The sequence below is a fragment of the Silene latifolia genome, chromosome 8 (genome assembly GCF_048544455.1).
Source record: "Silene latifolia isolate original U9 population chromosome 8, ASM4854445v1, whole genome shotgun sequence".
Taxonomy (NCBI): domain Eukaryota; kingdom Viridiplantae; phylum Streptophyta; class Magnoliopsida; order Caryophyllales; family Caryophyllaceae; genus Silene; species Silene latifolia.
The window spans coordinates 90,502,712-90,514,272 of record NC_133533.1 but is presented as its reverse complement, the minus strand read 5'-3'; the positions used below and the strand labels follow the sequence as shown (position 1 = coordinate 90,514,272).

General features: G+C 37.0%; 2 protein-coding genes across 2 annotated transcripts; both read left to right on the top strand.

The window, feature by feature from the left end:
* Positions 1–718: 718 nt before the first annotated feature.
* LOC141595493 (F-box protein At4g22280-like) lies at positions 719–2,348 on the top strand. The gene is made up of 4 exons (XM_074415460.1): positions 719–1,315; positions 1,888–2,037; positions 2,150–2,249; positions 2,341–2,348. The coding sequence occupies exons 1-4, from the start codon at positions 719–721 to the stop codon at positions 2,346–2,348; spliced, it is 855 nt and encodes a 284-aa protein (XP_074271561.1).
* Positions 2,349–6,828: 4,480 nt separating this feature from the next.
* LOC141594462 (F-box/LRR-repeat protein At3g58900-like) lies at positions 6,829–10,974 on the top strand. The gene is made up of 5 exons (XM_074414478.1): positions 6,829–6,916; positions 9,210–10,181; positions 10,270–10,428; positions 10,530–10,664; positions 10,764–10,974. The coding sequence occupies exons 2-4, from the start codon at positions 9,228–9,230 to the stop codon at positions 10,662–10,664; spliced, it is 1,248 nt and encodes a 415-aa protein (XP_074270579.1). The 5' UTR covers positions 6,829–6,916; positions 9,210–9,227; the 3' UTR covers positions 10,764–10,974.
* The last annotated feature ends 587 nt before the right edge of the window (positions 10,975–11,561 follow it).

Here is an 11,561-nt window from a genome sequence, read left to right as displayed (position 1 = left end):
TAAGTATGATAAAATCATAACAAAAAGAAAAAAAAAAAAAAAAAAAAAACGTAAACATTGTGGCAAGACTTGTACCGAGATAAAAAAATCATTGAACTCAAGGAGGATAAAAACAAAGGTAAAGTAATTTCTTGCCATTTGTTCACAAGGAATTTTTATTAATTACCTGAGTACTGTAATTTAATCAAGAAGCCAATTGAGAAAGTGCTACTATGTGATTCTGAAATTGTATGATTGTGAAATTAAAGTGTTTTGTTGATATGTAGAATAATGGGGCAAATTTTCATATGATTCTTTTTAAATCAACCTACTGTATAAGCATATGTGTATCCCTTAATTTTACATGCATGCGTTACAATTTCAGGTAGAGTCCGGTAAAGGCCATGGAGTCATCTAGGAAACGTGGAGGTAAAACTCATTTTGATAGGATCAGTAATTTACCTGATGAATTGGTCGGACAAATACTTTCGTATCTACCAACAAGGTTTGCCGTGAGCACAAGTATTCTATCAAGGAGATGGCGGTATCTTTTTACATTGACTTATTGTCTATATTTTGATGATGCACGGTGTTTTGCTATTACAACAGGAATAGATACAGATAAAAAACAAAGGTTTAAGGAATTTGTTTATAAAGTCTTACAATCGCACCAAATCTCACCCATCAAAAAATTTAGCCTAGTATGTCAACACACTTGTGAAATATCTGACTTGAACGCATGGGGGTTAGTATTGCTGTACAAAAGGGTGTTCAAGAGCTTCGTTATAAGTTGAATAAGTTGCATGACGAGCTACTAGATGAACTCGTAGTGTGCGAGACACTGGTTAGATTGGAATTGATGGGTGGTTATTATAGGTATTCTCATATCAAAATTCCTTTATCGGCCTCGTTGCCGTGCCTCAAGATTCTATATCTTCATAATGTTACGTTCTTTGATCAGTTTTTGATGCAAAGATTGTTTTCTAGCTCGAAAATGCTTGAAGAATTGACCGTCTATTCTTGTCTTTCGCATACCAGTGGTCACGGTATAATTTCTACTCGACAGCTCAAAGTGCTAAGAATAAAAAATTGCAATTTCAAGGATGGTTTTTTTGAGATTGACGCCCCTAATTTAGCATATTTGATATACAGTCGCAATGTTGGTGTGAAAATTTTTCCTTCGTGGAAACATTCTTGCTCTCTTGTCAAGGCAGAGCTAAACTTCAGCTGGAATCCATATTCTGTAGATTCTTACTCAATAGAGTCTGATGGTGAAATGCTTAAGACCGCTGCCTATAAAACTAGAGAGTTATACCTTTTTTCCGGTTCAGTCGAGGTATATACGAGCATATGATTTATGTTTCCCCAAATGTTTTTTACTTTCAACAGTAACATTGCCCGATGGCTCTAACAAATGTCGGGGTAAGGGAGGTTGTGAGTAGACCAGGTAAAAGCAACCCGATTCGAAAAGACTGATCCGAGATCTGAAGTGACCCGAACTACATCGCCCGAATGTGACCCGAAAACCCGAATTGACTCGATCCGATCTGAACATGTCCCGAACTTTCTTGACCCGTAACCGACCCGACCCGAAAATGGACCCGATCTGAAACCACCAAACTCGAAATGACCCGACACAATATAACTCTAGTTGAACCGAAAAGACTTGAAATGGATATTTCTCTATTATTCATTGATCCGAAAATAACCCAACCCGAAACAACCCGACCCGCATGAATCGAAACATACCCAAAACTCGAATTGACCCGAAATCAATGAGAGACCTGAACTAAACCGACCCGAATTGGCCGACCCAAACCCGACCCGTTAACCAGTTTTACTAGGTCTAGTTGTGAGCGAGCTCATTATTTCAACATTCGTATAATTAAATTGATTTTCATGTTACAGGTTCTTCTTAAGCTTGCTTATCAAGAGCAAATGCCTATGTTTCATAGCCTGTCAAAATTACACCTTTGCTACATTTATTCCAATTCATGGAAATATGTGACAAGTTTGCTTGACAAATCTCCTCAACTCGAAACTATAATCTTAGAAGAGGTTAGCATCAACTAAGTACATACATATATACCTTGTTAACTCTTTACTAATTGGTTCATTTGCGTTATTTACTTATTTATTCTTACATCTTCATATTATGTTCTTTTTTCAGGGCCTTCTTCACTGTAGTCATTATCTAGCGTTACCTCCAAGTGAACCGTTTTCATGTCATGCTCAAGTGATAGAAGTGCGGAAATTTTGTGGCAGTAACGGTTCGTTGTTACGTCTAGAGCATCTTCTTAGAAACTCTAGATTCCTTAAAAAATTGTTCGTTCATCGATGTCATTGCTATATTTGCTATAGTGATGTGATAATCAAGTGTTTGATTATGAAACTTCCAAGGGCTTCAAACAACTGTTGTATTGAACTAATAAAATAGTGTAATAACTCCCTGACGTACTTTTCCATGTTATTCATTTTTCTCTTTTTTTTTTTTTTTTTTTTTTTTTTTTTTTGATAAGGTAAGGAAACTAGGTTAATCGAAATCAACCTATAACATCCTCGCGGATGAAAGCGGTAAAAGAAAGACAGCCTTTCAAATTACCAAAGAAGAACCAAGAAACCAAGGGCAAAAAGAAAACTCTCAAAAGAAAGTCAGAATCAAGCCCAAAAGAAAAAGAAAAGACCAAAAATGATCCGGAAAAAACAAACATACACATAATAATGTGCAAAGATCTTTATGAAAAACTAAAGCTTGCTCGAAGAAGATCAATGAGTAAAGCAGATGCAACAAAAACCTTGAAATTGCAAAGAGAGGCCGACCAAATAATAATGCGAGTTACTTGGGTCCCTCCCTTTAAACAGCAAAAACAGCGTTTTAAAAATCACCTGACGGAACGACTGACTTTGCTCGGATCCAAAATAATCACGTTCCACAACCAACATTCAACAATCGAAAATTCAGATCGACATTCCAAACCAACACAGAAATTGGAGAAAGAGACCAAAAACCAAATACTTCCAAAAAATTCATGTGATTAAAATCTCATAAATATTTTCTATTTAAATTCATGTTTATCTTAAACCTTCAAGCTAAAGATGTATTGATTGTAAGTAACTCTCCGGTGCTAAATTGGAGAGTTAAGACAATCATATCTTAAAGAAGGTAGAAAATAAAGCAAGAAAATGGACTGAAGAAAACTTTTCAAGAGAAGAAAAAGAAGTTGCTTATTCATTTTTCTCTTTAATTATAAGTAAAACAACTCTTTGGTTTTATATTATTTGCTCATATTATAATGAATTTATTGAAAATATGTGGTTATTTCACACATATGAGAGTCTTTTAGTTGGAGGAGATAGGTTCGGGATTGTGATCATGCTCTTTTGTTGGGTGATTCGTACAATGCGGTTTGTTTTTAGTAACATCAGAGTATTAGAATCGTTGGAAAATCGGAATGTTTTTTAAGGCATCGAAGTAATGTTGTATTTGTACTTTGTGGAAATTAATGTTGTTACAACGGAAGCAAGAAAGAACAAATAAAGAACAATAAAGAGATAAAACGCATATATTTACGTGGTTCACTAACGGTGTGTTAGCTACGCCCACAGGTCGGAAGGGAGAGAGTTTTATTGATATGTGAGGAGTTTTCAGATTACAGATTCAGACGGTATGATAAGCATGACCTCTAGGTAGAGGCTTAGAGTATTTATATAATACATTAATACTCTCTAAGACCTAATACAAAATGATCTAATAAAGGCTCAAGACAGACTTAGCCTAATAACAGACCCCTCCGCATAGTCGTTCGAAGCGGCGACTAGCAGAATCAAGGCATAAACCCAACAAATGTCAGGTTGGTAACCTAAAGAAATCGACCGTGCATAATGTAGTTCTAAGTGTCAATGATATGTTTACGTTTAGTACTCCCTCACTCCCTCTGTTCTCAACTTTGATAATAATGAACGAGACCTCCCAGACACATTGGCAGCAGCGGATCTACTAAGGCCATTTCCGGGTGTGCGGACACCGGAAATAGAAATTTTTTTTGCGTATTTTGTCTAATTTTCAGGCTAAAAAAATAAATTTATAACTTTTTTATGTGTATATAGATTTTAAATATTAATCCGGATCCCGAAAAGAAATTTTTCTGTATTCGCTATTGCACATTGGCCCCCTATTGTTCTTGAGTATACGACCAAAAGTTACTTTGTGACACCCCCATACTCCAAATGCCTTACCAGGACCACTTAAGTATAAGAACGTCACCATCTCGGTTACCCGAGGCAATGATAATCAAATGACAATGAAGAAACATAATTTAAATAACAATATAGTTTAAAGTGACTACATGATCAAAACCAAAATGTTAAATCGAAATACAAGATTCTCGACGGTCTCATCGCTAAAACTATCAAAGCTATAAAACATCGTCGACACGGTGGAAGACTTCTAACCGCCACGTGATGACTCATCCCGCCTATCCCATACGCGTCATATATCGCACCGCTCAATAATCGCTCACCACCCCGAATGGATCACCACGTTTTTAAAACATTTAAACGGGTCGTACTAATTACACGATACAAACCAACATGAAGCAAATACCAAGTAGCTCAATCAACACATCAATCCCCAGTCTCCATCATCAATCTCCACACAACCGACTACACACTAAAGTGTGTAGCCCCGCGCAGTACCCATCGCAATGTACTCCACACCGATGATGGGGGACCGCAGCCGTTCCCACCTAAGCCCCGCTCATCTCATCGAGCGATAAACCCCATGTTCCGTCCTTAATGTGCACATCCCTCCTGTGGCGGGTTCCACAGGAGTCGAATCAAGGGCGTGAAGCCACTCCCGCAAGTGACTCCACTCAGCCAGGGACGCACCCCGAAGATCACAGACAGATACAATTACCAACAATCAACAACGATAATATTCAACAACCGTCACAATACCAACATTATACTTTAACAACAATCATAATCAAATCACCAACCGTCTGAATCAATCAACAATCACTAACACAGCACAATGACCACAAATCATGTAATTAATACCGAGTAGAGAAACCCTACCTGGAACAGCAATCCACAGACGGTCACAATCAGCTAACCAACATCGCCCTTCACTGAAATCACTTCCTATCAAATATACAATCATACAATCACAATACAATCATCAACAATACTCCCAAAACCCCCAAGTTACCCAATTAGGGTTTTAAAGAAACTCAACGAAATCCAATATAAATGATACAAGGAATTTACCCTCGACACGACGATCGCAACGATATAAAGAATAAGATAATCCGACCAACCAAGCCTTGGGATTTGCCACTAATGCGATGAATGCGAAGAACGTAACTTTCAATCTTCTCTAGAAAGGTTTTAGGATGATAAAAGTGTTTAAGAAAAGTGACGGAACCTTTTTATATTAATCCCGCATTAGTAACAAAACCCGTCAAAACAAACCCGTAAAACACACTTACTCGATCGAGTAACTAACGTACTCGATCGAGTGCCACTTACTCGATCGAGTACCCAGGCTACTCGATCGATTACCCTACAGGCAGAATACTGATTCTTAAATCAAAACACCCTTACTCGACAGAGTAAGGCCCACTCGATAGAGTACCCAGAGACTCATAAAACCGTAGTATTACAGTCTTTCCTCTTTAAAAAGAACTTCGTCCCCGAAGTTCAACCCATACTTAAAACAAACATACAAACTCGACCAAGACACAACAACGCAACTAAGAACTCAAAACGAAACCCCAATCTATAAAACATGAACTCTTAACGCCAACTCCACCAACTATGTCTACCTCCACAACATGACTCACGATATCGTATCCACCACATTATAGCCTCTCTCAACACTAACTCCATACATTACCAACTACCATCCACAAATGACACTAGCTCCGTTTCACAAACATATTATCCACTAGAAAAACCAATATCAAGACACTCATAAACATCAGACGGAATGTTACAAACCCGACCCAAATGTGAAATGTGTGTATTGTTGCAAACTAATTATTATCTATAAAAACTTGATAATAGTTTATCCGAAACCTGAAATAATATGGCCCGACACGAAGTCTTCCATCCCAAACTTGATCAACCCGAACCCGACCTGGTTGTCCCATTTGCCAGATCTACCTCTCGTACCCGAAATGAATGACCTAGTATAACCCGACCCGAATATTTATTATTAGAAAAATGATTTTTATATATAAATAACTTGAAAATAGTTGTCCCGAAAATAACCAGACAAGCCGACACGACTTAGCCCTAATCCTTGCAAATCCGAATAACCCGTACACAAAATGACCTCGAAATAAGGGGGTGTTTGGTTCAACTCATAAAGGTATGAGGTATGAGTTTGGAATGAGCCAAACCCATACCAAGTGTTTGTTTGGCAAAAATAGGTTCATACCCATATCTCAAACTTATGAGGTATGGGTTTCTCATACCCAATGGGGAGGTGGGTATGAGATTGATACCCATGGGTATCAAGTAATAAAATCAAAAAATATGAAAAAAACTTAAGTGGAACATTTTAAATGAAATTTTTTTTACATTTATTTGATTAACTCTTCATTTTCATGATTTTTTAGTATCAAAAATAATTATTTTTAATGTTGTATTTTAGATTTTTTTAACTTTGATGAAATTCGATCTCATTCCACCCAAAATTGAAACAAACACATGGTATGGGGAATCAAGTTCCAAACCCATACCACCCGAATATGATTCCTGATTCCAAATACATACCCACGCGCGAACCAAACAACCCCTAATTGGACTTGTTTTTAAGTATCCCCTACATTTGGTAAGAACACTAAAGAAGACTTTTGATATACTCTATACGGTCTCTCACATAAGAACGAACAAGGGTTTCACATACAGTCTTCACTCAACAAGGATTAAGGTACACTAATTTCTCCTAAATTTTAATTTAGTTTATTCTGGTTTTTTTAATAATTGAATTATATTGTTTGGGGTTTTGCCGTTAATGTCAATTTATTTTGATAATAAGATTTTGATTCCCCTGAAATTTAATTATTTATATGACCTCTGTATTGTTGATCATTAGAACTTTTGACAAAAGAATTGAGTCGGTTTTTGATTTGGACTATGTGACCACGCGATGGATTAACATAGGTTTGAGCGAGCACTTCTCAATCGCCTCCGTAGATGTAGCGGCTTAGGCCGGCGCTCTTAACATTCCCAACGCCTTAAGCAGGAAAACAATCAATCACAAATTCTCGTTATAGACGGACATTATCCGTCTATAATGAAAGACGGGCCAAATACAATACCACTTTTCTAATAGGACAAACAACAAGTGGGACACTATCCGTTTATAACGAAAGACGGGCAAAAAAATGTCACCACCACTTTCATTGTATTTAATAGACGGATATATGCTGTCAAAAAAAAAAAAAAAAAAATAGACGGATATACCCGTCTATAGCAAGACTAATTGTAAGCCAGACCCGGCCTTAGAAGACGTTTGAAAATATATTGTTCCTATGTCGTAATGCTTCTTGTATAGACTGGATTGGACCGGGCCGGTCTGGTCTGGTCTATCTCTTGTTTTTTTAAAGAATATGTACGAGCATTGATGTTGGGTTCCTTATGTTGATGATAACATGCCCATTTGATTTGTGTCATCTTAGTTTACCTTTTCAGGATATATGATCATATCAAGCATGGATTAAGAAGTGTTGAAGTTGTTATTAATCCCATTGTATTTAGTCAAGTGTCATCTAATGTACAAGCAAGAAAGTAGAGTATATTAGAGTAATAGAAACGATCCCACGATCACATTGCTTTCACACGCAAACAAATTTGTTTGGATTATGCCACAACTAAAAACTTGAAGCTCCCTTTTTATCTTTCAAATGCTTTCACGTGACTCTTATTTTCAAAGATAAAAATCGATTTTTATTAAGGAGATGGTATTCAATAAAGAGTGGTTTGAATTATTTTCAAAATGTTTCCTCTTTATGCAAATTCAATCCTTTGAGTCTTTAAGAAAACAAAGAATGCTTTTTGCCATTTTAGTGTCAACTTGTCATCATGTGACTTGTCTTTTCTCTCTTTGTTTTCAGAATTTGCATGAGCTTTTAAGGTTATTTTTCAAATCATCTTTCCCTATTCTTACCTTTGCAAAAGAGGCCTTTTTGGTGCAAGTTTTGGGTGGTTGCTATTGCCCTTCACATGTGAGGTCTTTGACCCTTCAAAACCCTAGCAACCCCTTTACTCACCTCCTCTATATAAACCGTGCATCCTCCTCATTAAATCCCCAAGACTTTTCTGAAATAATTCTTTCATCTTTGCAAATTGTTTTTAAAGCTTAAAAGTTGTGTTTATTTGCAAAAACCTGTAAAAGTCTTCAAGTGTCTTGATTTCTACGATGTGGCTCTTTGTTGCTTTATAATACTAAACTCTCTTGCTTAAGAATTGTTGATCTTGTAAAAGTTGTCCATCTCTATTCTTTGTTAAGAATATGTTAGTGGAAACTTGATCCTATAACATTCTAAGTGCGTTAGTAGAGTTTAGGACGGAGTAGTCTTTAACTCTTGACAACCGGAGTAGGTTGTGAGTGGTTGAGTTCTAGGACGGAGTAGTCCTTTAACTCTTGGCAATCGGAGTAGATTGCGAGTTAGCTTGTCATAAGAACGGAGTAGTTCTTGTACTAGCTTTGCAACCGGAGTAGGTTGGCGTCTTTTATTACAAGGGTCTTCTAGTTGTCGGAGTAGATCACTAAAGGAAAGTAATAAAAAGGTAGATTGGACGTAGGCACTTGAGTATTTGCCGAACCAATTCAAAAATCTCGTGTTCATTGTTTTTTACTTTATTTCCGCTGCTTTTTACTTTGTTTGTTTGTATTGTTTCGCTTAAACCTTAGAAGTAACAGTTCATCATACTGTCGCATTTGGTCTGCAGTAATATTCCACAAACTGAGACAAATAGATACAAATAACGATTGTTGCTTTCATACTTCAGCAAACATTCATCGTGATACTTGTTCAATCTTTCAATATTATTCAAAGTATCCTTTAATCTCTTTTGTTCACTTAACTTACTTTAATCCAATAAAGTTGAAGTTAAAATTTTTAAAAGAGTACCTAATTCACCCCCTCCCCCTCTTAGGTACTTGAATCCATAAACTCAACAATTGACTTATTTTCTGTTGTGCCTGCATTGATTTTCAGGTAGAGTCCTAAAAGAACATGGGGTCATCTATGAAACTTGGCAAACATGTAGAAGACCAAGGAAGCGGGAATTGTTTGGATAGGATCAGCACATTACCTAATGAACTCCTTGGTCACATACTTTCATTTCTACCAACAAAATGTGCTGTGATCACAAGTGTTCTATCAACGAGATGGCGTTACCTTTTTACATTGACGACATGCCTTTCTTTTGAAGATGAACCGTGCTTTGGTAGTACAAAAGAATGCAAGGAAATAGAAGCAGCTCGGAAGATAAGTTTTAAGGCATTTGTTGATAAAGTTTTGGAGTTGCACAAAACCTTACCTATCAATAAATTTCGCTTAATCTGTCGAACCAGCTATGATAATTCGGATTACAATCGATGGGTTAGTACTGCTGTACAGAAGGGAGTTCAGGATCTTCATTATCAAGTTAGTGTAGAGAAGGGATATTTGCTTCCCAATAACCTCGTGATGTGTGAAACACTAGTGAGATTGGAATTGAGAGTTAACGGGTGTGAAATCAAGCTTCGTTTACCAACCTTGTTGCCAAAATTGAAGATCCTTCATCTGGAGAATGTCGATTTTTTCGACTACGATTCAATTAAAAGATTGTTTTCTGGCTGCAAATTGCTTGAAGAATTTAATCTCAATTCTTCCAAATGTGATACTGAAGGTCATGCTATCATTTCAAGTAGTCTGCTGAAAATTTTAACAATAGACAACTGCTGTTTCGAGAAAGGGTTGTTTGAGTTTGACGCTCCTAATCTGGCGCATTTATCTTACAGTTGCAGTACTGGTGTGAAAATCATTCTTTCGTGGAACAACTCGTGCAGTCTTGTCACGGCAGAGTTACGGTTCGACCACTGTAAAGATGATTATTGTGAGGATTCACTCGATTATGAACTTGAACTTCTAAGTGCCACTGCCTGTAAAGCCACAAGTTTATGTTTCTCATCCGACTCAATTGAGGTATATATAAGGATAATAATGTTATTTATTTTCCTACATATATTTCCTTGCCTCATTAAACATTTCTAACATCTTGATCATGGTATAGATTCTTCTTATGGAAGCCAACCTCGAGGAAATGCCTGATTTTCATAAACTTTCAACATTAAACATTTCTGGGGGTCAGCACTGTCCTTATGACGATTGGAGATATGTGACAGGCTTGCTTGAAAAATCTCCTCAGCTAGAAACTATCTACTTGCATTGGGTTAGTATCAATAATCAACCAAGTATACTAAGTAACCTAATTTATGTATTTAGTGAGCGTTTTTGTGCACTAATGTTTCTCTTCATGTATTCGTTTTTCAGGACGATGATTGTCTCTACTGTGATCCAATGTCATGTCCAGTTATACCCGAGATCCCTGATTCATGTCCTGTCAAACTGATCAAAGTGGATTGCCTTTGTGGGCACGTGTGTTTATTACGGCCTCCATTCAAATAGGTCGTTTACATTTCTCTAAGTCCCGTCAAATATTTTGAAAAATGTAAACATGCAAGAAAATGCAGATTTCTTAAAGAGACCAACCGTGCTTTAATGCAGATCTGTTGATGCTTCCGAGGGCTTTAGGAGATTGTTTTATCGAACTTACTTTTAGAGTAACAACACTATGAATATCGTTTCTATGTCATTAGTCCCCAATTATGACTTTGTTATATCTTAGTAAACACCGGTTTGATGGATGTAGTGGATTTCGAGGTACTGATTGATTTCATTAGTTTTGTTTGTGGTGATTTTGGATATGATGTTTTTGAATTTTGTGTGCTTTTTTTAGAACTGTGGTACTAAATGGAGATTATGAGCTGCTTCATGTTTACATTTTGGTGAACCTAATTTGATGCTACTTTGGCTCACATTCTGTATTCACCAATTCAACTTTGGTGTCGCTAATGAGTGATACTCATTACCAAAGGTTAAAACCCGTCCACTCCTTCGCACTATTTTGTTAGGCACAAAATCTCATTGAAGACGGCGATATCCGTCACAAGCTTGTGACGGATACTGTTTCCTCTCACAGAATACCCATGAGAGGTGAGTGGGGGAGCACATGAGGGTGCCCCACCTTGTCCCCTCTCCCTTTTTGTGAGAGGTCTTCAGCTTCTGACGGGATTAGCCCGTCACAAGCAAGACGCTTTGGTTGTTAGGATAGGGTCAAATTCATGTCTAATTCAATTGTATTGTAAACTAAATCAAGAACATGGCATTAATCGACCGTATATTGTTATCGCCAGACTTTTCTTCATACCTCAGGCAAGAAATTGCTTCCAAGTGGTTTGAGGGCCATTTTCGTCATGAATATAGAGAAATAGACGGAAAATTCAAAATATGTCGGAATATTAC

Excerpts from the sequence above, each read along its gene's own strand:
- LOC141595493 (XM_074415460.1), top strand. The coding sequence starts at position 719 with ATGGGGGTTAGTATTGCTGTACAAAAGGGTGTTCAAGAGCTTCGTTAT. Across the intron at positions 1,316-1,887 it reads TTTTTTCCGGTTCAGTCGAG|GTTCTTCTTAAGCTTGCTTA; the intron begins GTATATACGAGC and ends TTCATGTTACAG. Across the intron at positions 2,038-2,149 it reads AAACTATAATCTTAGAAGAG|GGCCTTCTTCACTGTAGTCA; the intron begins GTTAGCATCAAC and ends TTCTTTTTTCAG.
- LOC141594462 (XM_074414478.1), top strand. The coding sequence starts at position 9,228 with ATGGGGTCATCTATGAAACTTGGCAAACATGTAGAAGACCAAGGAAGC. Across the intron at positions 10,182-10,269 it reads TCTCATCCGACTCAATTGAG|ATTCTTCTTATGGAAGCCAA; the intron begins GTATATATAAGG and ends ATCATGGTATAG. Across the intron at positions 10,429-10,529 it reads AAACTATCTACTTGCATTGG|GACGATGATTGTCTCTACTG; the intron begins GTTAGTATCAAT and ends TTCGTTTTTCAG.